General features: G+C 49.2%; 1 protein-coding gene across 4 annotated transcripts in view; it reads right to left on the bottom strand.

The window, feature by feature from the left end:
• Positions 1 to 25,983, bottom strand: part of EPN3 (epsin 3) — a 472,738-nt gene that overhangs the window by 131,040 nt on the left and 315,715 nt on the right. For 2 of the 4 annotated variants that reach the window (XM_069654889.1, XM_069654891.1), the window contains 2 exons: positions 7,958 to 8,038; positions 7,568 to 7,666 (listed from right to left, as the gene is read on the bottom strand). In XM_069654889.1, coding sequence (XP_069510990.1) covers positions 7,568 to 7,666; positions 7,958 to 8,038 — 180 coding nt within the window. The remainder of the gene's footprint in view (positions 1 to 7,567; positions 7,667 to 7,957; positions 8,039 to 25,983) is intronic. The other 2 variants (XM_069654890.1, XM_069654892.1) reach the window with 1 other exon arrangement.

The raw sequence follows: 25,983 nt of genomic DNA, 5'->3' as shown, positions 1-25,983 counted from the left end.
GTTCAATAGAACTACAAGAGTCACCGACCACTATGCGGTGTAAGACACACTGCAGCTAGAGGGCACACAGTGATTCCGGACAACAGGCAGGATCGAAGGAGCCCACAAAGTCAGATCTAGTGGATCTGAGAAACAAATACAATGCTATGAATAGCTCTCTTACAAGAAAACGCGGGTCCCTAATAAATGCAGTCCTTACTGCAAGGATGAAAGAAACAGAAATACAACAGTCAGGCATTCACTTAGGATTACAGGGGGTGAGCGCTTCACGGTCAAAACAGCCACACTAGTGTGCCAGAGGTGCTGGAGGCATATAAATACATTCGGCGACAACCATCGACAACCGGCCTCTCAAAATGTGCCAGCGCTAATGTGCAGCCGACATGTTAAAGAGAGCCAGTGTAGCTGGGAAAGGTAGTTCAATAGAACTACAAGAGTCACGGACCACTAAGCGGTGTAAGACACACTGCAGCTAGAGGGCACACCACAGTGATAACAGACAAGAGGCAGGATCGAGGGAGCCCACAAATACAATGCTATGATTAGCTCTCTTACAAGAAAAAGTGGGACACTAATACATGCAGTCCTTACTGCTTGGCTGAAAGAAACAGAAATACAACAGTAAGGCATACACTTAGGACTACAGCAGGTAAGCGCTTCACAGTCAAAACAGCCACACTAGTCCCTCATCGGTGGAGGAGTGGAACAGCTCTTTACCTTCAAAGGGAAGGTCGAGTACTCTGTCCTGAACCTCTTTCGATAATTTTGTCGCATGAAGCCAGGCTTGGTGGGAAATGACTACCCCAACCATAAGGTCCAGAGTAGAAGTATCTACATGATGGGCCGCAGCCCGCCCGCCCAGCCCTTGTTTCCATTTCACAGACCTGCATGCTGGAGAGGACTTCCACTATCCCACATGCAAGGTGTGTGTGGTAAGCCGTGCAATGTGTGGAGCGACACAGTATTGCTGTTGGGGATACTGTATGCCAAAATGCATACAGTTTGTGGAGAAATTTGCATTTTGCTGTGAGAAATGCTGTGCGGCTGACCTGGTGGAACACGAAATTAACAGATCGGACGGCTGTGGTTGGCACACTCAGTCGCACGGGAGTACAGAGCCCTCTGTGATAGAGGTAGGTGTGTGGTCGCTGGATGAGGCGCAGATAAGAAATTGGTAAGGGAGGAGCATAGCTCAGGGGCAACGCGTTCGCCTTGCAAGCAAGACAACACAGAGCAACACAGGTTTGATCCCTGGGTCCGCGCTTAAAAACCTCTGAGTATTAAGCGTGTTATTTATGACCTATTATAATTATAACACCCATTAAAAGGCCAGGAAGCATGTAGTTTAACAATTTACTGAAGTTGCACTCCATTTCATCATATTTATTTGGCATCAAGAATGTGCGCAGAAGACATGGCACTGATGACATTAAGGTAATGCACTATTTCATACGGTGCAGCACATCTATATGAATGGTCCCACTAGCGCAAGGAGAGGAAGCTCAGTGGCAGAGCACATGCTTTACATGCAGGAGACAACAGGTTCCAAGACAGTGTTTGATACATCTTAAACAACAGACGAGGGTCTGCCGACAACATTCACTATACTTGTATGCAACACTTGTCTTTTAGATCACACTTACCCTGAGGGAATGGATTTGGCTGTGCCATGGACAGGAACCACTTGAGGTGAAACAGCATCCCGATGCCCCCGGGAACAACTTTGTGTTGGTGTCACAGCTCCCCGCAGGTACATAACCAAAATCCAAAGTTGCAGCAGCAGCAACAGGAGATCCAGCCTACACACTGGCTGCATGTCAGACATAGTCCTCCCAGCCCAGAGCAGCTGCAGCATCAAGCAGGGCCCTGCATCCATGGCTAGAGTCCGCTGGGCGACTTTGGGAGTGGGCTACAATGCTCAGCAATCCGGCGGGTGATTTTCTCAGGAACCTCCTCTGTAGCAGCGGATTGGGAATTCGTCAATCCCTACCAAGAGCATGCTGCAAACAATGCTGACAGCATTCTTTGCTCTCCAGCAGCAATAAGCAAAAGCTCCCAGTAGGGGGCTTTTGCTCAATTACTGCCGCAAGAACAGAGTTTACAGAAACTTTGGAAGCTTGTTCATTTCACAAAATGGATGCCTCCTAGTGCTTAACGATCAGGACTTTGGGGCTCATTTCCAAAATATTTGACAGAGACTTTTTGTAAAAATAATTTTAATTATATATTTGTTATCATGGGAAATGTTTTTAAACAATAGAATTTTTTAACAAACTACCCCTTTAAGACCTACCTGCTCCTATCACGCCCACCGGTTGATAATGCCAAAATTCAGACTGAAGAGAACTGACTGGCTGAGCTTCCCGGTCATTGAGGCCAAGAATTGGGACTCACTAGCCACTGACCTAAAAGCACTCCTGGTGGGAGTTAAGCACCTGTGACAGACCACCTGTGACCATATAACATTTGACTCCCTTTCTTCAATGTAATCATATTTCTGTTGTCTAATTCTATAACCAGCACCTTGATGCTTCTGCGTTTAGAGCGCTCTACAAATGCATAAATACATAAAACATAAAATAAATTACTATAATGACTGCACTACACAGTCCCTTTCCAATATGGCATTTCATGTTATACACAAATTTTACGTTTTCCACTCCAATAGGGGCCAGACATCTCCACCTTAGTTTTATGCCTTTCAACAGTCTAAATAATTAAAACTAGACCGTGGTGTCACAGAAAACCCCCCGTTTCACACGTGTCGGCTTTTCATGCTTGCAAACACAACAACAGCGCCCAAAGAAGACACTACTTATTCTGCACAGAGCTCATTCTTCAGAACACTGAGTGGTTAACAAAGCTTTTATAATTTTTACCCAACCAAACTAAGTAAGATCCCACACTATAGAAGGGATTGCAATATGTTGGGCTAGGTATTTTTTTTAAATGTATATTGCATACACAAATTGTACTCCTTGACCATGTTTTATTGTCTTTAAGGGGGTTGCACTACTGTTACTTCTGTTATGTGTTGAAGATATGGACAGTTGTGGATATTTTGTACATTTGTCTAAGTAAACATTTGAATTATCACGCTGTATACACATTGGAGGTCATTACAACATTGGAGGTAGCCATGCTGCTCTTTGCGGCATGGCTACCCCCATTCCGGGTACCGGGTGCGGGTTCCCTGAATGGGGAAGTACCGGGCCATTCCGACCTTGGAGGGCCCGGTATTTCCCCATTCAGGGAACCTAGACCCTGTGCATCCCCATTCCCATTCGAACCCCCATAGTGCTCAATGGGAATGGTGAGCATGCTAACAACGGGCCCGTTAATGACGGGCCCGTTGTTAGCATGTTGGACCCGCTAAGGACGCCTGGTTTAACCAGGCGTCCTTAGCGGGTCCCGCAAGTGGACCTCATAATGAGGCGGTAGGGGGTTAATGGGGCTGGCAGCTCTGCCGGCCCCGTTAACCCCCTACCGCCAGGGTTGTAATGACCCACATAGTCTTTTCAGTTGAATTGGGGTTAATTTATGCATTTATTATATAATTAAAAAGACTGCATTGTTTTGCGTTTTCAATTTTGTTTGCATGCACCACACCGACAAGGCATTTTGTTGTTTATAATACATAGAATGGTCCAGTGTTGATCTTGTCAGTTTAGCTGGACCTCCTTCTTTTAGTAGATGTGTGCATGAGCCTCACCTCGAAGTATTAAAATCATATTTTAGTGTAGCACAATACTCTACTGCCTTTTAGAGGAGGATGTATTCCCCTTTTCTTTCCAACGTGCAAAAGTGGCTTGTGTGGAGCATTAAAGGAGTGGGCAGCAGCACTTATTTATTTTGTCAACTGAATGTAAGCAGTGATCGCACCACAAAAAGTAGCCATCCCGAGAACTGTGGCTTGGTTATGTACAGGGTATGCAGAGCGAGACAGATGCGGAGGGATGTGGCCATCGCAATTTGTGTTTATTTCACAATGTGCTCGTGTAGCTTCATTGGGGTTTCTATAACCATTCCACATTACTCATATGTATGGCTGTACGGAATGCAACAATAGTTTTTATAAAAGTAGTGATGAACAAAAATCGATTTAGAAACACTGATCAGAGTGCCCCTGACGCACACACGGGTGAGCGGATGGGCTGACAGGCACGTCAAGGCCAGGACAACAATTTGCGGGAGTCACGGGTGAGTGGTTATGTCCCGGGTCATGTGTGTCTGTTTGGGTCTCAGCATGTATGTGTGGTGGGGGAAGGGGAATATTTGAAACAGAAACATGGGGCAAATGGAACTGCGTGTGCGTTTACGTGGAATACTTGTGTGGGGAGAGAGGCAGCGGTTGAGGAAGGGGGTTTGGTGGGTGATCCCTCCCTACTTCTAATGGGGGGGGCTGGACGCAGTGGAAGGGCAAGGCTTGCCAGGAAGGTTAGGTGGGGGGACCTCCATGAGATATTTTCACTGCCCGTTTGTATGTCATCTCTGAATTATTTATTGACATGTAGGCCTTCTTTGAGTATTTTTGGTAGGCCTTCGTTTCATATTGATCTGGGAGGGAGACTAAAATGCATACTCTGCGATGTGGAACAGGGCTGGGGATGAAAGGGGGAGGTGGAGAATGTGTTTGATGGATCAGATTTTGAATATATTGGATATGGTGATTTGGGGCCACATCTTGCTCTACGCTAAATGTGAGAGGTTTGGAGTGGGAGGGTTCACCATTTGAAAAAGCCATAATAGCGACAGAACAACTGCATACAAAATATTTCCCATAGTTCAGATACTTCCCCCAAATCCTTTTTGGCTGATAAAAAATACCTCAAATCCCTTGGATCACATTGCAAGCAATGCCAAATATGAAGTACTGATGTCGATACTGCAAAAAAAACAAGCATTGACAAATGTAAAATGTAAGAACCATTTCAATCGTTCAGAAGTACTGGTTTTTCCAATACTTTTTTTTTTAAAAGCCATGATAATGTTTCATGTGAAAAGAAGAATACTGCAGTAAAATTGCCCTCTTAAACCACTTAAACGGAAATGTAGGGCGGCGGAAAGGAAATGGAGGGCTTCTTGCTCATCCTCTGACAAATTGGCCTGCCGCCTGCTCCAAAGGCAACACCGACTTGCTGTATAAACTAAGAAGAGAGTCCATATACAAGCCAGCATCTCTGCGGCATCTAACAACTCGGCCGAACTTTTCAAAATCTGCAAGGAGCTGACCAACCCTGCTGCAGTCTCCACCCCTCCTCTCTCCTCCTAGGATCTTTGCAATGCCCTTGCCTCTCACTTTATCTCTAAAACCCAGGACATCCTGCCCCCTTCTCCTCCGATCCCCCTCCTCCTCCTCCTCCCTCTCCTGCTGACCCTCCTTCAGCTCCCCCTTTCTCCTCCTTTCCTCTTTTCGCCCCTGATGAGATATCTAGACAACTCCAATCTATGAAAACCTCATCAAAACAGGTCCATCCCTGTTCCTCTAAAACCATTAAGGACCACATTGACTCCCTTGCGCCAGCCCTTGCTGATTTCTGCAACCACTCCTTTGCCTCTGGCCCTTTCCCCACCCCTCTTAAACACTCCCTTGTGCATCCTCTGCTCAAGAAATCCACTGCTGATCCGTCATGTCCAGCAAACTACCACCCACTTTCCATTACTCCCTTTTTGGGCTAGCTCCTGGAAAAGCTGGCCATCTTTCAGCTTAATCTCCATTCTGACTCTGTTGGCTCTCTCCATGACCACCAATCGGGCTTCAGAGCTGCCAGAAGTATGTAAACTGCTCTCCTGAACATCTGTGAAAACCTGCTCTCCAACCTCAATTCTAACATTCCCTCTGTCGTCCTCCTACTTGACCTCTCCTCTGCGTTTGACACGGTCAACCATACCACCCTGCTCATTCGTCTTTGTGAAAACCTCAGTATCAGTGATCAGGCTCTCGCCTGGCTGACCTCTTTTCTCTCTGATCGACCCTCTCCTTTCGCCCTGGCTTTTCAACCAATTCCTGGCAACTCTTGCTTACTGCATCTCAATGTTCTGCTCAACTTTCCAGTGCTATGCTGATGACATTCAACTCATTTTCAGGCTTCCTTCAGCCTCCTCCTATCCTTCCCTCATCTCTGATTGTCTAATTGCCATTCAAAATTGGTGTGCCGCCAATGATCTATGTCTAAATGCCAACAAGACTGAGATCCTCCTTATTGGTACACCATCTCCATCCTTTCCTCTCACTCTCTGGCTACCTGCCTCCACTCTCCGCCCTCTACCAGAACAGGACTGCGAGACTTGTCCTTGGCCTCAAGCCCTGGGATCGTATCTCTCCAGCCTTGAAATCCCTTCATTGGCTCCCAGTGGATGCAAGGATTAAATTTAAAACCCTCTGCATTGTCCACAAGGCTTTCTGGGGCCTGGGTCAAATATACCTTCAACTATCCCTCCGTAAATACCTCCCCTCTCGAGCCCTTCGCTCCTCTACTTCTAACTCCCTCAGGGTTAGTCGTTTTGCAAAAAAACGAGCTAGGGGTAGATCCCCGTCTTCGGCTGGTGCCTCCCTTTGGAACAGCCTCCCGGCCACCTTGAAAGTTGAGGAAAAATGTCTTTGGTTCCGGAAACTTCTCAAGACCTTCCTCTTTGCCTCTGCCTTTGCTCCCCTTCTCCCCTGTTGATCTGTTTCTTCTCACGGCATTGTGCACCTGGCCACCCTCTGTTCTTTCGGGCCCAGGTATCTGCTCACCCTGCTATCCTCCTGCACTAGGGTTCTGTATCTGTAACCATACAGTCCCCCTCCCACGTTTCATCTGCACTTATCAGATATACCTTTCTAACTTTCACCTGCCCCTATATTACAAAGTTCACAAACATTCTCATCATGGAGAGCAAAAACAAATATTGTAAACAACTTCGGGCTGATTCAGACAGCCTTCAGAGTCCTGCACCGTCTGACAGACATTGCTAACCTCACATGAAAAATTCGTAATCTCAGTCATTATGCGCACCAGGCGACAGGTGAAAACAATCTGAAAGGAAGGATACCTGTTGAGACCACTAGTGGCCAGCAGTAGGCTGCATGCACAGCAGGAATTCCTAAGGGAGGCAACAGCCTATTTAAGTAGGTGGGTATTATCAGCATTTGAACGTTCTGGGGATTGGCAGCCTGAGTTGTGGGATTATTCAAAGTTTGTGAATCTATAAAAAAAATAGAGAACATACTTCACAGCTAAAATGGTTGTATGTGAGGTAGCATGGTTAGGGTTGAATATGGTATAGACAGACAATGTATTTTTTAAACAATATTCCTCATTTATTTTTGACCAGTTTAACTTGAAATTCTGTACGTAGATCAGTAGCACATACAATCGTAAAGAAGGGGTTGGTGAATGAAAACTATGACGAGTACCACAGTGATGTTGAATTGCATGAACCAGAGTGCAGTGAATAGTGTTATGTTAGTGGCACAGTGGTTGGAATGTACGCAGAGACGTTTGAGACTGTAGTCCATGGATTTTAAAGGTTCATATCAGATTACAAGTAGGATGTTTACATATGGTACAGTGAATGAACTCACCTCATTCTTCTTCTCTTCTTTGTGCACTTCTCCCTGTAAGTGTTTATCCTCCAAAGTCTTTTGCAAAAGAGTTTCTTCACCCTGGCCTGACCCCACTTCCTGTGACAAAAAGGACAAAATTAATCTGGAAACTGAACAACAAATACAACGTTAAAGTCCATTGCGCCATGCCTTGTATCAAATGCCCCATATTGCCATACACCAGAAAACGTGCAGTGTGAAGCCAGCCATCACCAATAGGATCAAGTCAGGAAAAAATGTAATTACAGCTCAAGAATATGATTAGACCATAGTAAGCAAGACTGGAAAACTGTGCTGTTATCACCAAGCGCCCCAACAAATGCGAGCAAGTTTGAAAGCTTAGCACCGTTTTCCTTTGCCCTAGGGTACCTTCTCATGGTCCTCTTTGCTGAGGCTGAGCGCTAGCTGCAACTGCAACTCCTCGTCTGCATCCGTAGCTGGGGCAACCGGCTGACAATTGGGAACAGTCATTGTTAAAAAGTAAATGCACTTACAAAAGCTATCCAATCTCTACAAAGCAGCTGCTGCATGTTTCAGCAGCCCTCTTACCCAGTGATTGCCCTGCCCAGAGGCTTCCTGTCTGCTTCTGGGGTACTCCACTACAATTTACATCAAGCTCCTCGTCTCATATGACTCCCCCAAAACACTGACAGCCTACTCTACCTTCCAAAAGTCTGCTTGATAACCCTGCAACACCACCACTGCCATCTCAAACCAATAAAACTGCAAGGCAGCCATATCCCACTGAAAAATGTCCAGTGCTTGCGCCTATCGGCATAACCCTGTGCCAACAAATACCTGCTCACAACATTTGTTAACAGTTGCAAATGCCACTCCCCTCTGCTTGTGCTAAGTCCCACTGTGGCCCAGTAATAACTGCTGCTTCATCCTCTAGCCCCCAACATACAGCAAACTTGTCTATCCCCTGAATGATTCGTCCCGTGCAAATCTCCTAGTTTCAGCATTTTCCATCTGCACCTGTCTACTCCAAGCACACTCTGCCCCCAGTTCCCGGTGTCTGCTCCAACTCCCATCACTCCTGCGTCTTAACAACCATTAGTGGGACTTCTCTTACTAGCCCCTATTACAGATGCCTCTGATCGAAGGACCAAACCCGCTTTCAAATAAAAACCAATAAGTATGCCTTTAATAGAAGATTCTACTGTGAACATACAATTCTAAAACTGCCAACAAGGGGATGCACAGCATTTTCAGTTTTAATAAACAATACCACTTTATCTCACAATATCAGATTAGTGTCTGGTGTCCAACAATCTTCAGACTGAGGAGAACAGAGGGACATTTTAGTCGGGTGGGAGAGATTGAGCTCTCCATTTTAAGTGTTTAGACTCCAATTGGAGAATTCAAAATCAATCATTTACTCATTGTGTCCCTAACATTTACCAGTCTACCTAAGCCAAGCTTCCCCTTATTCACTGTGTGCAAACCCCTTATGGAACTGGAAACCTCAAGAGGCTATTAACATGGCTATATCCGATTACTCACTTGGTTTGAGGATGAGACCCTGCAAAACGATCCCCACCCACAGATGAAGAAGGTGGTGAGAGGCAAAAATGAATGAAACAGAGCTTCACAAGTAAAGCACGTCTCATATTGAAAATAGAAGGTATGCATAGTGTAGATTGGATTTAGTGAGCATTAAAAGGTTACATAAGTTGTTCACAATAGCAACTCTCAGATGGTATGGTATATTTATATAGCGCCCATAAACAGGCAAGTGTTTCAAAGCGCTCAAAAAGAGTGGGAACATGGGGAAAAACAACAGTCGCTCAGAGCCCTTGAAATTCTGAGACGATAATAGTCTGCACACTAAGTACGTATAATACATTTAACAAGTTGAGACACAGCAAATAGGCCTGACAGCGATTCTGCAGTTTTACCAGTGCAATTAGGGGTGAAGACAAGGGAGAACAGACAATATTCAGGCACAGTGCATTCGGATCATGCAAGTGCACAGACGGTGACAAGGAGTGCACCCTGTTGATTGAGACTGGGGTAAGTGCAGAGAGAGACACTCTCTTGGGTTAATTCTCAAGTGCAGTGAAGGTAGGTGGGGTGCAGGGCCCTGAGGCAAGTGCGAGAGGGGACTGGTGGGGTTGCCCAGGACCGTTGAGACTCTGAGATACACCAGGCGGCCAGTCAGCAAGCTGTTAGGAAGAAGAGGGAGAGAGGGAAAGAGTACATAGCTAGGTTAGCAGGGCAGAAGGAGAGTGAAGGAAGAGGAGAAAAGGAAGATCTTGAGGAGTTTCCGGAACTTAAGAAGATGAGGCTCAAGACAGAGGGAGGCTATTCCAAAGGGAGGCACCTGTGGAGGGTAAGGATCTCCCTCCAAATCTCTGCTTGGAGAAACGGCTCACTCGCAGAAAGTTGGAGGTAGATGAGCGGAAGGCTCGTGAGGGACAGTATTTAGGTAGGCAGCGTTGCAGGTAGGTAGGTCCCAGGCCCCAGAAAGCCTTGTGAACAATGCAGTGGGTCTTGGACTTGATCCTTGAAGTCACAAGGAGCCAGTGATGGGAATTCAGCGCCAGAGTGATGCAGTCCCTGGGCTTGAGGACAAGGATAAGTCTTCTGGTTCTGTTCTGGATGATTTGCAGAGGGTGCAGGGCAGAAAAAGGGAGGTTGAGGAAGAGGCTGTTGCAATAGTCCAGCCTAGAGAGAACCAGGGCTCTGGAGACAGTGAGTCGCTGGGGGAAAGTGAGAAAAGGTAGAGTACTTCTTAGGAGGTGTAGCTGATAGTTAAACTTTTTAGAGATGTTAGAGATGTGAGAGGAGAAGGAGAGAGTGGAGTCGAAGATGACTCCAAGGTTTGTAGCCTTGCAGGTGGGTGCAGGAGCAGGGCCAAGGGAGGCCGGCCAACGTGAAAGTGGGAAAGCGGGAGCAGGGGTCCGAATGCAAACAATCTCAGTCTTCCTGCCGTTGAGGCAGAGGTCGTTCTGGCACACCGTGACTGAATTGCGGTCAGTCGGAAATGAGCGAGGAGGAGGATGAGGGAATCCTGAAAGATATCTGCATGTCATCGGCGTAACACTGGAAGTTAGAGGTGAAAGTGGCAATCACACGTGCCAGGACAGCCTTATAGACGTTGATGAACCAAGGGGATAGATTAGATCCCTGGGGAACGCCACAGGTTGAAAGAGCTTTAGTCGAGAGAAAGGCTCAGAGTTCCACCTGGGACGGGCGGTCGGAGAGAAAGGAGGGTAACCCGACCTGTGATTCCCAGGATGTTACAGAGACGTGCGATCAGGATGTTGTGGTTAACCGTGTCAAAGGCAGAGGAGAGGTCAAGGAGAATGAGGACAGAGTGAGTGTTAGTGTCACGATTTGAGAGCAGTTTCCGTGCCTCTGGATGCTCAAAAGCCAGACTGACGGTCATGGAAGCAACCAATAGATTCAGTGGAGGGTGGTGGAGGAGCCAAGGTCGACAAGGGAGCCAGGAAAGTGTGGCGAGGTAAGGATGCCAGTGCAATAGATTCAGTGTGGAGGGTCAGCTGAGAGATAGCCAACTTCTCCAGGAGTTTACCCAGGAAAGGAGTGATAGAGATTGGATGGTAGTTGGCCGGAATGGAGGGGTCGGCAGAGGGTATCTTGAGCAGAGGGTGCACGAGAGAGTGCTTAAGGGCAGTGAGGAGAGATTGCAGGGATTCCCCAATGCTGGGGGCGAGGGAGTCAATATTGTCCTTAATGGTTTTAGAGGGCCATGGGGCCACCTGTTTGGATGAGGCCTTCATAGACCGGACTTGTCTGTTGACCTCATTGGGTGTGACGGGTGAGAGAGAGGAGAGGGTAAGTGGAGGGGGGCCAAGGGAGGCTCTGGTGTTGGTGTATACTGTGGTGTGGAAGAGAGGGAGGAAAGGATGTTTTGGGTTTTTGTGATGAAGTGTGCAGCCACGGCCGAGCAAAGGTCCTGGGTGGGTGCGACAGAAGAGGAGGCTGCTGCAGAATTGGGCAGTTCCTTGCAGTCTTTGAAGAGTTTGCCCGTGTTATATTTTGGCACGGAAATGCGGGCTTGAACTTGGAACGGCTGCAGAGTCGATAGTGCTTTTTAAGGAGGCAGCAGGCCAGTTTGTCAGATAGTGAGCCCGACGAGGTCCTTTTCCGCTCAGGTGCCCTAGACTTGCGTTTAAGGGCAGCTAGATCAGTCATACCAAGAGTTACACATTTTGGAAGGCTTCAGTCAGACCCTCATGACAGGGGCAAGTGTGTCAAGAGTGTTAGCAATAGAGAGATTGAGGTTAGTGATGGCTGTGTTAGGGTGGGAGACAGCCGCAGGAATGGGAGGAGGAGATTAGGTGGAGGCAAAGGCAGCCACTAACACTTTTATCATGGGTCCAGTGACTTTGAAGCTGAGTGGCCGTGCCGGGTGTGTTGCTGCAAGAGGAGAGCTTCTGGTGTGTTGAGAGGAGAGAGTGATCAGTCCAAGAGAGAGAGGTAGTGAGAGGGATATCAGTGGAGATGAGAGCATCCGAGGTATGGCCCACGGTGTGCATGGAGCCAGAGGGTAGGATAGAGAGGGAGAGAGAGGTGCATAGGTCGGAGAAAGGTCTTGAGGAGTCAGGAGAGTTCAGGTGGATGTTGAGATCACCCATCAGGAGGAGATGCGAGGAAGAGGAGAGTAGAGAGGAGGCCAGGTCAGCCCATTCCGAGAAGAAGAGAGTGGACTGTTCTGGTGGTCGATAGAAGATGGCCACAAGTAGAGAAGATATAGGGGATGATGGTCCTCCGGGGGTGGCAAGAGGGACAGAGGGAGAGTGATATGATATTTAATGTATATTGCACCCATACACAAGTGTTCCAAGGCACAACGAGGCAAGGGAAGGGTACAAGAGAAGGCAAAAACAACACTCTTACTACGCCCATTGACATTGAGAACGCGCACGTGTGGGAGAGAGGGAAGGGGAAAGTGTGAGGGGCAGGGGAGGAGTGGAAAGTGCACAAAACAGGATCAAAATAATAATAGGTAATGCAGCCATCGGTTGGCAAGTGCACAAATTAAGCGCAGACACCAGGTGTCTAATAAGTGCAAGTGAGGGATTGTAGGGTTGCAGATACAGACCAAAGTGCAAGGCAGTGCGGTCTGCCGAAGGCAGTGCGTGTAAGTCGCAGGGTGGGCAAGGGATCTTGGCCTGAAATCAGAGGGTAGCCAGATGCCCAATGCAGAAACAGACAGATCAGCAGGGGAGAGGCAGAGAGAAGGTAGAAGCAAAGAAGAACGTCTTAAAGTGCTACCAGAACCACAGGTGGTTCCCCTCAGGTTTCAGAGAGGCAGGGAGGCTGTCCCAGAGGGAGGGCCCAGCCGAAGAAAGATCTACCACCAACTTGTTGCTTGGAGAAGCGACTGACCCTGAGGGAGTTGGAGGTGGAGGAGCAAAGAGCTCGAGTAGGAAAGTATTTACGAAGAGAGAATTGGAGGTATTGAGGACCCAGGCCCCAGAAGCCCTTGTGGACAATGAAGAGGGTCTTGAACTTAATCCTTGCAGCCACTGGGAGCCAATGCAGAGATTTCAGTGCTGGAGAGATACTATGCCTGGACTTGAGGCCAAGGACAAGTCTTGCAGTCCTGTTCTGGATGAGTTGCAAAGGGCGGAGAGTAGAGGCAGGCAGATTTAGAAAGAGGATGTTGCAATAGTCCAGCCTAGAGAGAACCAGAGCTCTCGAGACAGTGAGCTTCTGAGGGAAGGAGAGGAAAGGAAGAATACCAGGTATTGGTTAAACAGCCAGGGAGAGAGGTTAGACCCCTGAGGAACACTACAGGTAGATAGTGAGATAGAGGAAAGGAAGGACCCAAGTTGGACCTGGGAGTGTCGATCAGATAGGAAAGAGGTCAGCCAGGCCAGGTACTGATCGGCGATACCCAGGTTATCACAGAGACGGTGGAGCAGGATGGCATGGTTGACCGTGTCAAAGGCAGAAGAGACATCGAGTAAGATGAGGACAGAGGGGAGATTAGAATCAAGGTTAGAGAGCAGGTCTTCACGGATGTTCAAGAGAGCAGTTTCCGTGCTTCTGGCTGCTCTGAAGCCAGACTGATGGAGACAATCAACAAATTCAGTGGAGGGTGGCAGAGGAACCAAGGTCGACAAGGGAGCCAGGACAGTGTGGCATGGTAAAGATACCAGTGCAGAGGAGGAAGGCACAGTGGGTAAGGGAGCCTGTGCAGAGGAGGAGGAGGAGGAAGACACAATGGTCAAGGGAGCCTGTGCAGAGGAGAAGGACGCACAATAGGCAAGGGAGCCTGTGCAGAGGAGGAGGTAGGCCGATATGGGGGGGGGGGAACATGGCCAGAGTGAGAGGTGAGATTAGAGAGGCAAGGGAGGAACCTGTCAAAGAGAGGAAGGTTGGGTTGAGGACCCTGAACCATGATGGTTCCATTGAAATAGACATTGATGATGACTCTGGAAATGGCGAAGAGGTCAAGGAGCACCTCCCAGCGAGTGCCACCATTAATGAAAGAAGAGGTAATAGGAGAGAGAAAGCCAACCATGTGGTGAGTCCATAGGTCAGGTGAGTTTACAAAAATGAGGATCTCTGTGAAAGTCTCTCTGGCGGAAGCCGCGGCATAGGTGTTTGCAATAGGTAAATGGCCTGGGTTGGATACCAGTATATCCTTTTTAAGTTTCTTACGGCCAGATTTAGTGATAGGGGAAGGATAGGAGATCTTGAAGCAGTTAGAGAAGTTAGGAGGGATAGAAAGTGACCTAGTTGGCTACAGTGGTGCTCACGTACCAGTCTGAAGTACTGAGGCACACTGAGGAAGGGGAGGGCAGAGGGGGGGCACAAAGAAGGTGTGGAAGACAGAGAGTAGTGCACACAGCTAATGAAACACCAAGCAGCCACTAGGCACAGCTAAATTCATATTTATGCAGGACAAGTTGGGGTGACCCATTTATTTTTACATTTGTTGAGTGCACAAAACTCTCAGGCATCAAGATGCTGTTACAACCAGTTACACTCAATTATGAACAGGAGAGGGGCATAGATGAGCCCGAGTCAAGAGCCCATTACACAGGTATGCAAATGTCAGGTGGTTAGGAATTAGATGAAGAGCCATGTTTTCAATGCTTTTCTGAAGGAACATAAGGATTGTTCTGCCTTTAGATGAGGGAGGAAGAGAGTTCTATAGGTGAGCTGCCACTGATGGGATGCTTTCACCCCCACTTTTTATCCGTTTGGATTTAGGCTGGATAAATCTGTGGGCCTCATTCCAAGTGTGGCGGTCCGGATATAGCAGTGCCGGTCGCACCATACCGGCACCCTTTTCCAGACGGGCACACTACGAGTCGCGATGCCACAAACACTACCCCCGCAATTGACACCCACGGTGCTACCATTGCTGGACAGAAACAGCGGTTGCACTCGGAGGCCGTGCCCAACACCGGCATGGTGGTAGTACGGGCACATTCCGAGTACCGATAACATGGAAACACTGGCATAAAAATGCTGGTGGCACTGTGATGACCACACCGGAAACACTGGCATCCGTACCAGCCTTTAAACAGTCTCAGGTGTGCAGCAATAGGCCACAGGTGGCCATAATCAGCCCAGTTGCACACCATGAGCACTGTGAATGCACAAAAGGGCCCCACCCACACCCCACACACCTTCCAACACAACCATACTGGCAGCTGCAGTAGCAGTCATGGAGGTGGGGGCCCTGCATGCAGGGATCCAATATGGGATTGAACTGAAAGAGGCAGAGAAGGCAGAGGAGGCACAGAAGTTAGATGATGGCCATGCACAGCAAGCAAGTTCTCAATGTCACTGGGCCTAGTAAGATCGTTGGTTTTGTTTCTCCCCTGATCCCCTTCCCTTGCCTTGTCGCGCTTCAAACGTTTGTGTAAGGGTGCAATGATATGATATGATATGATATGGCATTTGTAACGCGCCTATACACAAGTGTTTCAAGGCGCGACGAGGCAGGGAGGGGGGAAAACAAGGGGAAGACAGACAACGATCCTACTAGGCCAGGTGTCATTCAGATCGCGCAAGTGCAGGGGTAGGGGGAAGGGAAAAGTGCAAGGGGAGGGGGGAAGTGCAGTACAAGTTAGTAGAATAAAATAAATAAATAAGGCCATTTGGTGGCAAGTGCAAAGTAAGTGCAGACAAGTGCTGGGAAGGGGGGGCTGTAGGGATACAGAGACAGTCCCGCAGTGCAGAGGTTGCCAGGGAGGCAGTGCAAGTGGAGAGTGGCTGGGCCGAGGACCGAGGTCGGTGAGAGTGGCCCAGTTGCAGATTCAGTGCAGTTTCAGTGAAGGATTTAGCAGGGGAGAGAGAAAGCAGAGGCAAAGAGGAAGGTTTTGAGGTGCTTCCGGAACTTGAGATGGTTCTCCTCAAGTTTCAGGGAGGCAGGAAGGCTGTTCCAGAGGGAGCCCCCTGCTGCGGAGAGAGATCTACCCCCAGCTCGTTGCTTCGAGAAGCGGCTAACCCTGAGGGAGTTGGAGACGGATGAGCGAAGGGCTCGGGAAGGAAGATATTTAGGAAGAGAGAGTTGAAGGTATTTAGGCTCCAGGCCCCAGAAGGCCTTGTGGACAATGCAGAGGATTTTGAACTTAATCCTCGCAGCCACTGGGAGCCAGTGTAGAGATTTCAGTCCTGGAGAGATACGGTCCCTGGGCTTGAGGCCAAGGACAAGTCTCGCAGTTCTGTTCTGGATGAGTTGCAGACGGTGGAGAGTGGAAGCAGGCAGATTAAGATAGAGGCTGTTACAGTAGTCCAGCTTCGAAAGAACCATGGCTCGGGAGACAGTGAGCTTCTGGGGGGAAGGAGAGGAAGGGAAGAATACCTTTGAGGAGGTGCAGCTGGTAGTGTGACTTCTTAGAGACGTCAGATATATGAGGAGAGAAGGAGAGTGTGGAGTCGAAGATGACCCCAAGGTTTTTTGCCTTGCAGGTAGGAGCAGGAAGAGGGCCAAGAGAGGCTGGCCAGAGAGCTGCAGGGAAGGAGGGAGTGGGTGTGCCGATGAGTAGAATCTCAGTCTTACTGGCATTAAGGCAGAGGTCATTGGCGGCACACCATTCCTGGATAGCAGACAGACAGCCAGAGATGAGGGAAGGAGAGGAGGAGGCCGAGGGTAGCCTGAAAATGAGCTGGGTACCGTCCGCATAGCACTGAAAGTTGGGGCAGAGAGCGGCAATGCGGTGGGCAAGGAGTGCCAGATACTGGTTGAACAGCCAGGGAGAGAGATTAGATCCCTCGGAGACACCACAGGTGGAGGAAAAGATGTCAGAGAGGAAGGACCCCAGTAGGACCTGGGAGGGTCGATTGGAAAGGAAAGAGGTCAGCCACGCCAGAGCCTGACCAGTGATACCGAGGTTATCACGGAGACGGTTGAGCAGGATGGCATGGTTGACAGTGTCAAAGGCAGAAGAGAGATCGAGCAGAATGAGAACACACGGAGTGTTGGAGTCGAGGTTCAAGAGCAGGTCCTCACGGATGTTCAGGAGAGCAGTTTCCGTGCTTCTGGCAGCTCTGAAGCCAGATTGATGGTCATGAAGACTACCAACAGATTCAGCATAGAGGTTAAGCTGGGAGATGGCCAGTTTCTCCAGGAGCTTGCCCGGGAAGGGAGTGATGGAGATTGGGCGATAGGTAGCCGGGCAGGAGGGGTCGGAAGAGGGTTTCTTAAGAAGAGGGTGCACAAGGGAGTGCTTGAGGGGGGAAGGGAAGACTCCAGAGGCGACGGAGTGGTTGCAAAAGTCACCCAGGGCAGGAGCCAGGGAGTCGATGTGGTCCTTGATAGTTTTGGAGGAACAGGGGTGAACCTGTTTAGACGAGACTTTCATAGATCAGACTTGTCTGGAAACCTCGTCAGCAGAAAAAAGGGGAAAGGCAGAGAAGGAGGGAGGAGGGGTGGCTGCAGAAGGGCCAGAGGAAGAGCCGGGAAGAGAGAGAGGGAGGTGATAGGAGGAGAGTGAGGACAGGATGTCCTGAGTTTTAGAGATGAAGTGAGAGGCCAGTGCAGTGCAGAGGGCATGGGAGGTGAAAGGAGAGGTAGAGACTGCAGCAGGGTTGGCAAGCTCCTTGCAGATTTTAAAGAGTTCGGCCGAGTTGTTAGATGCCGCAGAGATGCAGGCTTGGATAAGGGCTCTCTTCTTGGTGAGAACGGAGAGACGGTATTTGGAGCAGGCGGCAGGCCAGTTTGTCAGAGGATGAACACGAAGCACGCCATTTCCTCTCAGCCACCCTGCACTTGCGTTTTAGGGTGACGAGATCCGTGTCATACCAGGAGTTACATTTGGCTTTGGGCTTCAGGCGGATTCTCATGACGGGGGCAAGGACATCAAGAGTGTCAGATATAGCAGAGTGGAGCATGGAGAGGGCTGTGTCAGGGTGGGAGTCAGCTGAAGGGGGGGGGGGGCGAGAAGGTGGCAGCGAAAGCCTCAACTGACACACGCTTCAGGGTCGGATGACCGAGAACGTGGGTGGCAGTGATGAGGGTGGCTTTGCCTGTGGGGTAGGGAGGGTGAGGTGGGAGGATAGGAGAAAGTGATCACTCCAGGAGAGAGGAGTGGAGAGAGGGACGGAGAGGGGAAGGTCATAAGAGATCAGAGCATCAAGAGTGTGCCCTGTGGAATGAGTAGGCCCAGAAGGGAGAATAGAGAGTGAGAGAGAGTCGCATAGGTCACAAAAGAGTCCAGTGGGGGGACAGGAGGCATCCAGGTGGATGTTGATGTCACCAAGAAAGAGGAGTTGAGTGGTTGAGGACAGGAGTGAGGAGGAGAGGTCAGCCCACTCAGAGAGGAAGGAGGAAATTTGACCAGGTGGCCGATAGATAGCCACGGTAAGGGAATGGCTAGGAGAGAGAGAGAGTCAGCAGACAAGACATTCAAAAGAGGAGTAGGTCTGCCTAAGAGTGACAGTGGCAGGAATCCACTCAGGGAAGATAAGGGCAACGCCCCCCCTGCACGGTTGGGCCTGGGCACTGAGAGAATCTTGTAACTGTCAGGTAGGAGTGTGTCAAAGGTGGTGACAGAGCTGGCCGTGAACCATGTCTCAGTGAGACCGAGGATGTCAAGGTCCAGTTCCTCAAGAAGGCGACATATATTAGAGGAATGCTTGATGGCAGAGCGAGAGTTAAGAGTGGCTATGTGGAGAAGGTTGCCATCCTTGAAGGACTTCCGGGGAGGGGTACAGATCAGAGGTACGCCCTGCGGAGGTGTAGAAGAAGGAGGTGAAGAAGGAGCAATAGAAATAAAATATCAATCAACCTGCAGGCAGCCTCCCATACCCTGGAACCTGAGCGCTACACAGCTCCACACCCTGTATCGGCTGCACAGGGAGACCATTAACTATATAGCCAACTTAATCCAAGACGACATTGATGGCCTAATCAACATCACAACCCCCATAACACCCCCCATGCTGAAGGTAGTATTGGTGCTGCATTTCTAGGCCTCCGGCACATTCCAACACACTGTGGTAGAGCGGAACGGGTTATCCCAACCTGGTTTCTCCAAGATGCTATTCCTGCGGCATGTGTCCGACTACATTGCCCTCCCCAGAACACCTTCCGAAGTGAATGCCACTTTGGTTGCATGCAGTGGCATATTTAGGATTTCTGCTGCCATAGGCTCAACTAAGTGCATGCACCCCTCCCACGATTTTTACTCCACATCTGCCAGATTCTGCACTTTCACTGAATTCCATCCCTTCAACAAACGTTGTCTGCCTTGACCAATCTAAACGCAGTCACCATCATTTTGTCCCATTTTTCTGCTCCATAACAACATAAAGACATTTTTAAGGCGGAGGATTTCTAATCCGAAATGAAGCCTGTTATCTTGGTGGTTGTTTTGGTAGTTGAAATAGTGTTTTCATGCCAAATGGTTTAGGTGTATCTTAAAAAATGTTGATTAATACAAATAACTAAACTTCCTTGTTATGGTTACAGCTCTGATGTTAGAAGGAGGCATAAAGGAGACAAGGCAGGTTACCATCTGCTGCAGTCCATGTACCTCCAATCCCTAGGGCTGGAACGCCATTAATAGTCGGCAACATCACACGTGAAATTTGTAAACTTTGCAAAGGCATAAACATATGTGGAGTAACAACAGTTGAAGAACGTTCTTGAACCTTTGACTGCGCATTCTCATGGTGGAGTAATGGATAAGGGCGACCCTGAAAATTCATGTGTGGGAAGCAACAGCATTACTCATAGCTGTGCAGTGCAGTGCAGTCAGCTTTTATAACAAATTAAATAGTATCTAGACTTCACATCATTGCTGTTTGTGCCATTGTCCAAAATACCCAATAACCCAAAAGGTGGAGCTGAATAATGGGTTGGGGCTTTGCAGCACATTACCTTTGTGTGTGTGGTTTAGGCAAAGTGTCATGTCAGCTTGCATTTGTGGTAATTTAAAAGTTTTTCTAATTCTTAGAGTTTGTTAGACTGCAATACAAAAGGAACATTTTGAGATTTGTGGTTTATGGAGACCTTCGGGTGTGTGTGGGATATACAAGAAACTCTTAATTAGTTAGCTAGATTTCCTGCTGTTTGAAGGAAAAGTTATACTTTACATTTAAAATCTAATTCATGTAAAGGTTATTTATGAAGGCAACTGTTGATTGTGTGGCATGCCTTGTATAGGCATGTGTAGTAGAAGATGATGCATCATTTTTAACCTTTAATTTTCTGGAGGGAGCACCCTAATTTATGCAATGGTATGACCATAAAGGTGATTGCTTAACACAGTGTATGTCTCTGTTGATTAGCATGTACTCCAATGATAATGGGGAGCGGCACCAACAAATCCAATGAGGTTCTGGCTGCTTTGCATATAAAGGAGCATTCTGGGAACATAAAAAATGACCAAATAGGTTTACATCTGTCAGATATGTATGTGAGAGTTGTATGACTGAATCACAGACTACCTTATGCATGCTGGGTTTGGTACACACATTTCATTTTCTTTCTTTCTTTCCTTTTTTTTTTTTACAAAAGTCACTTCAACAATACATCTTTCGTAAACATCAAGTGCATATAGAAGTTTGGCAAGCAAAGATTTAAGCAGTCAGAGTGCAATGACGGCTAACGGCTTGAAATCCCTCCCGCTTTGTTGTGGATCAACCAGATTTCGAGAAACAAAACTAACTTTAATTTAAGAAAAAGGGCAATTAAAATGAAATACACTGCTATATAAATGTTTTTCCAGTGGCAATCTGCCACCCCAGGCCTGGGCCCAGTTGGCCTTATTGTAAATACATCACTGGTTCCATGCCCTGGCAGGCATGCCCAACGTGATAAGTGCAGTGTGTTGGACTGCACGCATGTTAAGCTGGTGGCCAGACATGCCAATGAGGCAGACTACTGAAACATGACACTGTATCACTCGCTCAGGTTGTGTGTGATGCAGACCACCTCATAACCCACTGCAGCGCACGTTTCCCTGGATCCACAAACGATTCTATGGTGCTACGGAATCCCACACTCCCAGGGTACATGGCATGTCACAGCATAGAGTGCACCTGGCTGTTGGGTGAGTTGGAGTACCATTGCATGTGCACTGTAGAAGGGGGAGAGGGTGCCGTTCACTGTCGCCAGTGCATGTACAATTTCATGTACACATATTGCATGCATGAGCGGAAGGGCATGTTTGGCATGTGGTACATGGGCAGATGGAGCACACCACATCACGAATAGTGCGCAGATGGACAGGCACATCAAATGCACTACAGGTACCAGAATGAATCTCACCAATGCCACATACCCCAGCAATAATACACTGTGCACAACCCACACCGCCTACGTCACAGCCATGTCAGATTAATGCAACCCATCTCCCCACCAGCAGTGTACCCCTCAGCATGTAGCCAGACCACCTGCCTGTCACAAGTACACATAACTATACGCATGTGACATGAATTCAAACAATGTCGGTACACAGATGAATAAATTGGTGAGATGACCAAAGTGCAACATGCAAACTGAACCAGAAGTGGCACACGCCATGGACAAAGTACAAGCTGGTGTAGCCATAGGGGTAATAGGCAAGGTGGGTGTGATATGGTGAGGGAATCATCGCCCCCCCGCATTACAATCCAGCGCATGCTAGGGTCATCTGTGCCATTCGCAACATCTTGTGTTCATCCCATGTGACATAGACCAACATACAGACATGGCTTCCATGTCAATGGCTTTGTCCCCCTTGTGTCCCTCCCATGCAGGTGATGCCGGATACCCCTTGATGCCATGGCTCATGACCCCTGCCAGGCAACTGCGAAACCAGCACGAGCATGCATACAACCGTGCACACATCCGAACACGGTGCAAAATTGAACAAACTTTTGGGCTGCTGAAGGCAAGGTTCCGCTGCCTGAGTAGATCTGGGGTGCCCTAATGTACAGCCCCGTGAAGGTGGGCAAGATAGTCCTGGCCTGTGCCATGTTACATAACATGTGCATCAGGTGCAACATTCCCCCAGACATGGACAAGCCCCCAGCGGAGGCGGAGGACGGCACTGACAGCATTGCCCCATGGATGGGCGTGATGTACGTTATGAACTGATCACCCACTACTTTTGAACACAGCACACATGCACATGGCCTAGGCCATCAACCACTATCTACACTGTACACCGAATAATCACACTTTCACATGAAAAATGTCCAGTCCTCATTTCAATGCAACACCCAGTGTATTGATATATATGATGAAATATAAACGGTGGACCAACACCCCCTCCCCAACTATCCCTCCTCAGAGCTCCTCCCCAACTCTCCCTCTCCACACCCCCTCCCAAACTTGTGTCATGTTGTCCATGATGTCTCAGCCCAAGACACCCACGGCAAATGTTAGTCCTTAGCTTATTTATGGGCCCGCTTGGCACCTGGTCTGCCCTGTGTCGTGGGGCTGACAGATGCATTTGACCTCCGCCTTGGGCTGCCACAGAGTGAACTAGTGGGCGTGGAGCTTGTGTATGGCGTGTGGGTAGGGTCACTGGTCCGTCAATCCAGGGCCCCCTGCAGGGACATTACCAGCGACTAGGCCATGGCCGACATTATGCCATTGCCCTCACTGACCCTCCTGGCCAGGAGCAGTCTTGCAGACATTGCATGTCCAAAGACCGCGCACAGCTGCCCCTATCCCCCTACCCCCCGCATCAGGCAGGACTCCTCCAGGTGCTGCTGCACAAGGGTCGACAATCACTCCTGCCTTTCATCTATGTGGCAGGCGCCCATCCATGTCCCAGACACCGAGGAAGGGCAGGCGTGAGTGGCTTCAGAGGTTCATGGGGCTGAATTCAGGCCGCTCATAGATGGCCTGGTCGGTGGTGTCCACCGTGCTGTCTCCTGTATCGTCAGCAGCCTCCTCTTCGCTGGAGTCATGGGCATATGTATGTGGCTGCTGTGGTGAGTCAGTGTCCATCTTCCTGCTGTTGGCCTTGCAGGCAATTGCACCACCACAGGTGCTGCCAGGGTGGAGGGGCAGCAGTTGTAGGCATTGCAGGTGCTGCCAGGGTGGAGTGGGCAGCAGTTGTAGGGGCAGTTGTGATAGTCACAGTGGTTGCTGCCGTGTCCTGGGTGGTGGGGGTGGGCCGTGGAGTTGACCGTCTTCGGCATCTGGTGCCCCTTAAGGTGCATGCTTGGCCTCCATCGCTGCCACATGTGCCCGAGGGTGGAGGAAAGGCATGATGTTAGTGACCAGTGTGGGCTCAAGATGCACTGATACATGCAATGTTTGTTGTGAGGCGTGCTGTAGAGGGGACATGCCGCGGTACACGGCATGGTGCGCACATGCTTCTGTTGTGCGGACTCAGTCGCAGGTTGTGGGATGTTGTACATGATACATGGCTCTACAGAAACTACTGCTGTGGTGTCCTGGCATTTGCTGGGGATGGTGGCATGGGGAGGGGGGCGGTCTGTCAGTGTTGGGATGTGCAGGGGGAAGTGTCGAGGGGCGGTGGATGGGGCAAGGCTGGGCTTGATGGCTGACCCAATTGCAGAGCCAATATGTGTATTGGGGTCTTTGGTAGGTCTGGCAGGGACATGGGGCACACATGTCATTGCCATTGTATGGGAGGGTAGCCATGTGTGGGTGAAGCTGAGGGATGACATTGTTGTGATGGCACGGCAGGCACGCATGCAGTACGCTGTGGCGACGAAGACAGACACCGTTCCCCATCTGCTGGAACCCTGTGTCAGCAATGTCCAGCGCCACTGTGATGGCGTGATCCGATGCTACCTCACCTTCATGGAAGAGAGCAATTGTCTCAATCTTCTTGTTGTCCATAACCGGACCCAGCTTGTACCCCAGCTCCCCGTCGTTCCTGGCTAGGATCGCCAGAGCGTTGGCCGCGGTGGTGTAAATTACAGTCTTCCCCTCGTCGTCCGGAGGGACTGAGGACGACGAGGGAGGGTTAGCAGACCGTTTCCTAGCGGCTGCTGAAACCACCAAATCCGGCGACGGTTGTGACCTCAGGCACTTGGGTGCAGATTACAGCACCCAGTACTTGTCCAGCCTATCCCGTTTGGCCAGAGCCATGCAAGGGATCTTCAAGACGGCAAGACCCTCCTCTCACACATCGCCCAGAAGGGGCACCGCCATGACCCTCTTCCTTTTGACCTTGCGCCTCTTGTACAAAAATCCCTCCTTCCTGGTTTCTTCGGGCACAAGCTGAAATAGCTTGGAGGCTCTGCCGATCATGGAATGAAACAACCCCACCTCATCCGGTGGGGACTATAAAGGAACTCATGGTGGCAACAGTAAAGACAGACACAAGTGATCACAGTTCAAGGTGTTTATTAAACTGTAAATGCGGATAGGAAAAACACCTAATCTAAACCTAAATCTAAGATGGGAGCAAATAATAATAAGGCAGTCCTAGTAGTGTCTTTTCAAATAAAAGGGCCTATAGTACGAAAAACCAATTGCCAATCCTTATGCTAAATACAGCAAAGAGTGTGGGATAGGATTCACAGGAAAGAAAGAACTGTTCACAAATAATAAGTTAGGATGCAGTTGTTGGGGTCTCCCTTCCCCACGTTTTGAGCACGAGACAAGGTGGGACTCCTGAGCACAGCACACGCTCGAGCTTCCCCAGCACGAGCCAACAGTTCCGCTGTCAGCAATCGTTAATGTCTTTTTAAACCGTTCACTGTGGACATCCCACCTCCGGGTTCACTCTTGCCAACTTTGTCATACGCTCCTTTTTTAATTTAGCTCTTACAATGCGGGATTCACTTCCCTTAGCTTTGCAATTATCTGTCGGCCAAAGACTTTCGAATGTACAGAGGATTTTACTAGACCACTGTATGACCTCTTTCTCGCCTTTCCCAAGGACTGATGGTAAGGTTAGTTTCAACAATCGGTTAATCACCCAGAGTTTCCTGAGTGTGCACCCACGTGGTGCCAGATTCTGCTGTTGCTGGTTTTCGTCCTTTTAGTATCAATAGTTCTTTGTACTTTCACAGTTCAGCAAGTCGTTTGCTACATTTCGTTCAACACAGTTTGGTTTCTTATCGGCTCGCCCCTCGACTCGCTTTTCTTTTCTTCTCTCTGGAGTAAAGGTTGGTACCACAGAGACAAGCATCTCTCCCCGGCTTGGTTATCATCGGAGGAGGGTCCTGTGTACCATTGACATCTACTGCAACACACACTGGCTATTGTCTGCGGTCTTACGATTCCTTCCGCAGAGGTTTCACGGGCCTTGGTCGGAAAGGGCAAGGTCACTTCTCTCCTTGTCACCCTCTCGGTTTGTGCCGTGTTTCTCCTCCTCTTCAACTGCCATGCTGAGTTGGCACTTTCGTTGTGCGGTCTGCCTTGCTTGTATTGTGCTCTTGTGCTCTACCGTTTATCCCTGTGGGGAAGGGAAAGGGCCGTCAGGTGTGTGTGATTCTGGTCAATTGCCCGACTTTGCCTGACCCTTGTGGTGGGATTTGCTAATCAAATCGAAATGTCCGGATTATTAGGGTGGACAACTGAAAAAAGAGGATTCTCAGAGTTGGAGTATTCAAGGGTAACAAGGTTTGGCCTCCTGGTTGGTTGGCTATACACGGAGGGATTGTTGGATCTGGGTTTGAGAGATTTAGTTAGAGGAAGGGGGTCGATGTGGTATAACTTAAAAGGCTTCAGGGGTAACATCCTCCTCATCCCCAGTAGATAACAGCGCCTCACCTGGGGCCTTTCCCCGAGCACAACCCCTGGGTTCCCCCATCCAGGTGATCCTCTCTCTTCCGTCCATCCCTGGGTTTGGGGCCTGACAGCATCAGCTCCTCCCAGGCCACCTGAATAAGGGATTCTCGAGGCTAGCTTGGGAGAATACCCTCCAGTTTCTCACAGGATGCCCTAGGCTGCGGAGACCCGCAGCCAGCTGCGACAATATCATCGTCGTCGTCGTCCATCGTGGCCGTATCTGTGGAGAGGGGGCCAGACGCGGATG

Source organism: Ambystoma mexicanum, chromosome 3q (genome assembly GCF_040938575.1).
Source record: "Ambystoma mexicanum isolate Mex_15411 chromosome 3q, UKY_AmexF1_1, whole genome shotgun sequence".
NCBI classification, from domain to species: Eukaryota; Metazoa; Chordata; class Amphibia; order Caudata; family Ambystomatidae; genus Ambystoma; species Ambystoma mexicanum.
The sequence above is the reverse complement of the archived record's forward strand: the minus strand, read 5'-3'. Positions and strand labels throughout refer to the sequence as shown.